The following is a 1,235-nucleotide window of genomic DNA, read 5'->3' on the forward strand; positions in this document are numbered from 1 at the left end:
TGGCAAGTTTTGTATCCTAAGGCGTGGTAAGCAATAATGTAATTATTCACAACACGGTCGGTACAGCTCAAACTACATATACAACTCCGAATTTATTTTGGAATCAAAATCACTCCTAAGATATCCTTTCCAATGACAACTACTATATAAAAAAAACTGCTATTAAATTCGAGGTTTATTCATACCCTAAACGCTTCAACCTAAGTTACATTCAACAGTAGTCCAGTCTATCAAAGGAATCAATTTCAAACTGAGACACTCACGTCGGCGAGGAGTTGCTGCTTCGCCACGCTGTAAAGGGCATCAGCCGGCCATTCAGCGAACCAGTCGATGGTACAACAGTTCACCAGCGAGGGGAACATACGTAGTCTCGTACGGAAAGCATCGCCTACTGGGGAGAAGGCCAAGACCTGCACAAAGACAACCCAGGTTCGAATCCCACACCCTGCACCAATGTTGGGATATATGTTCGCTTTCCTCAGTTGAGTCTATATAGGAGTTTACATACAAATTCGGGTAGAAGTGTACAGAAACTAACAAGAATTTCCTCGATTTTCACCAAAATTTCCACAAATCTCACTACACATGTAGTTGACTTCGTGCATATTTTCCCCCACCGCCCCGCACTTTTTTCACTCACCACATGGATGTTCCTTTTGACTCTCGTAAGGTAGGTATTAAACAAGTTGGTCTTCGTCGGCTGCAGGCCCGCTTGCATACACGCCGTTCGGCACGACTGGCTGATAGCATCCATATCCTCAAGCTTATATCTATCATAAACACCAATTTAATTCCATACCACACCAATCGCAACTCCTCGCTTACAAATTCGGCACATCGCCCGAGTTCAACACGTTATTGATCGCTTCAACCATTTGTTCGTTGACGATTTGAGTGTCGCAAAATAGAAACACCTGCGGCTTGTCCTCGCAGCCGCTACCCAGCAGGCACTTCCGGAGATCATCGCGGAATTCGTTCATACCGTACCTTGATGACAAAATTGTAAAAAAAAGCATCGCTCCGCTAAGACAGGAAGCCCACCCTTTCGCCACTTCTATCTGGAAGCATTCAAAGTCCGAGATGAAGCTAGCCAGTCGGGACAGACTTTGACGGCCGCTTCCTCCCACTCCGAGAAGGAGGGCATTGCCACTAGGCTGGCGAATCACTCTGAAAATATGCACTCACCAGGGATCGAACCTGCGCGACTTCGCCACCTGCATATTCTCGCAACATGC

At 46.2% G+C, this 1,235-nt stretch overlaps 1 protein-coding gene across 1 annotated transcript; it reads right to left on the reverse strand.

Moving 5' to 3' along the window:
* Nucleotides 1–245: 245 nt before the first annotated feature.
* Nucleotides 246–1,167, reverse strand: Pmar_PMAR007123 (dynein heavy chain, putative; the record flags this gene model as incomplete). The annotated part of the gene is made up of 4 exons (XM_002782789.1): nucleotides 246–410; nucleotides 641–770; nucleotides 826–987; nucleotides 1,042–1,167. Coding segments are annotated over 4 exons (583 nt in total), but the record flags the coding sequence as incomplete, so codon positions are not given.
* Between the last annotated feature and the right edge of the window lie 68 nt (nucleotides 1,168–1,235).

The sequence above is a fragment of the Perkinsus marinus genome (assembly GCF_000006405.1).
Source record: "Perkinsus marinus ATCC 50983 genomic scaffold scf_1104296938232, whole genome shotgun sequence".
Taxonomy (NCBI): Eukaryota; Perkinsozoa; order Perkinsida; family Perkinsidae; genus Perkinsus; species Perkinsus marinus.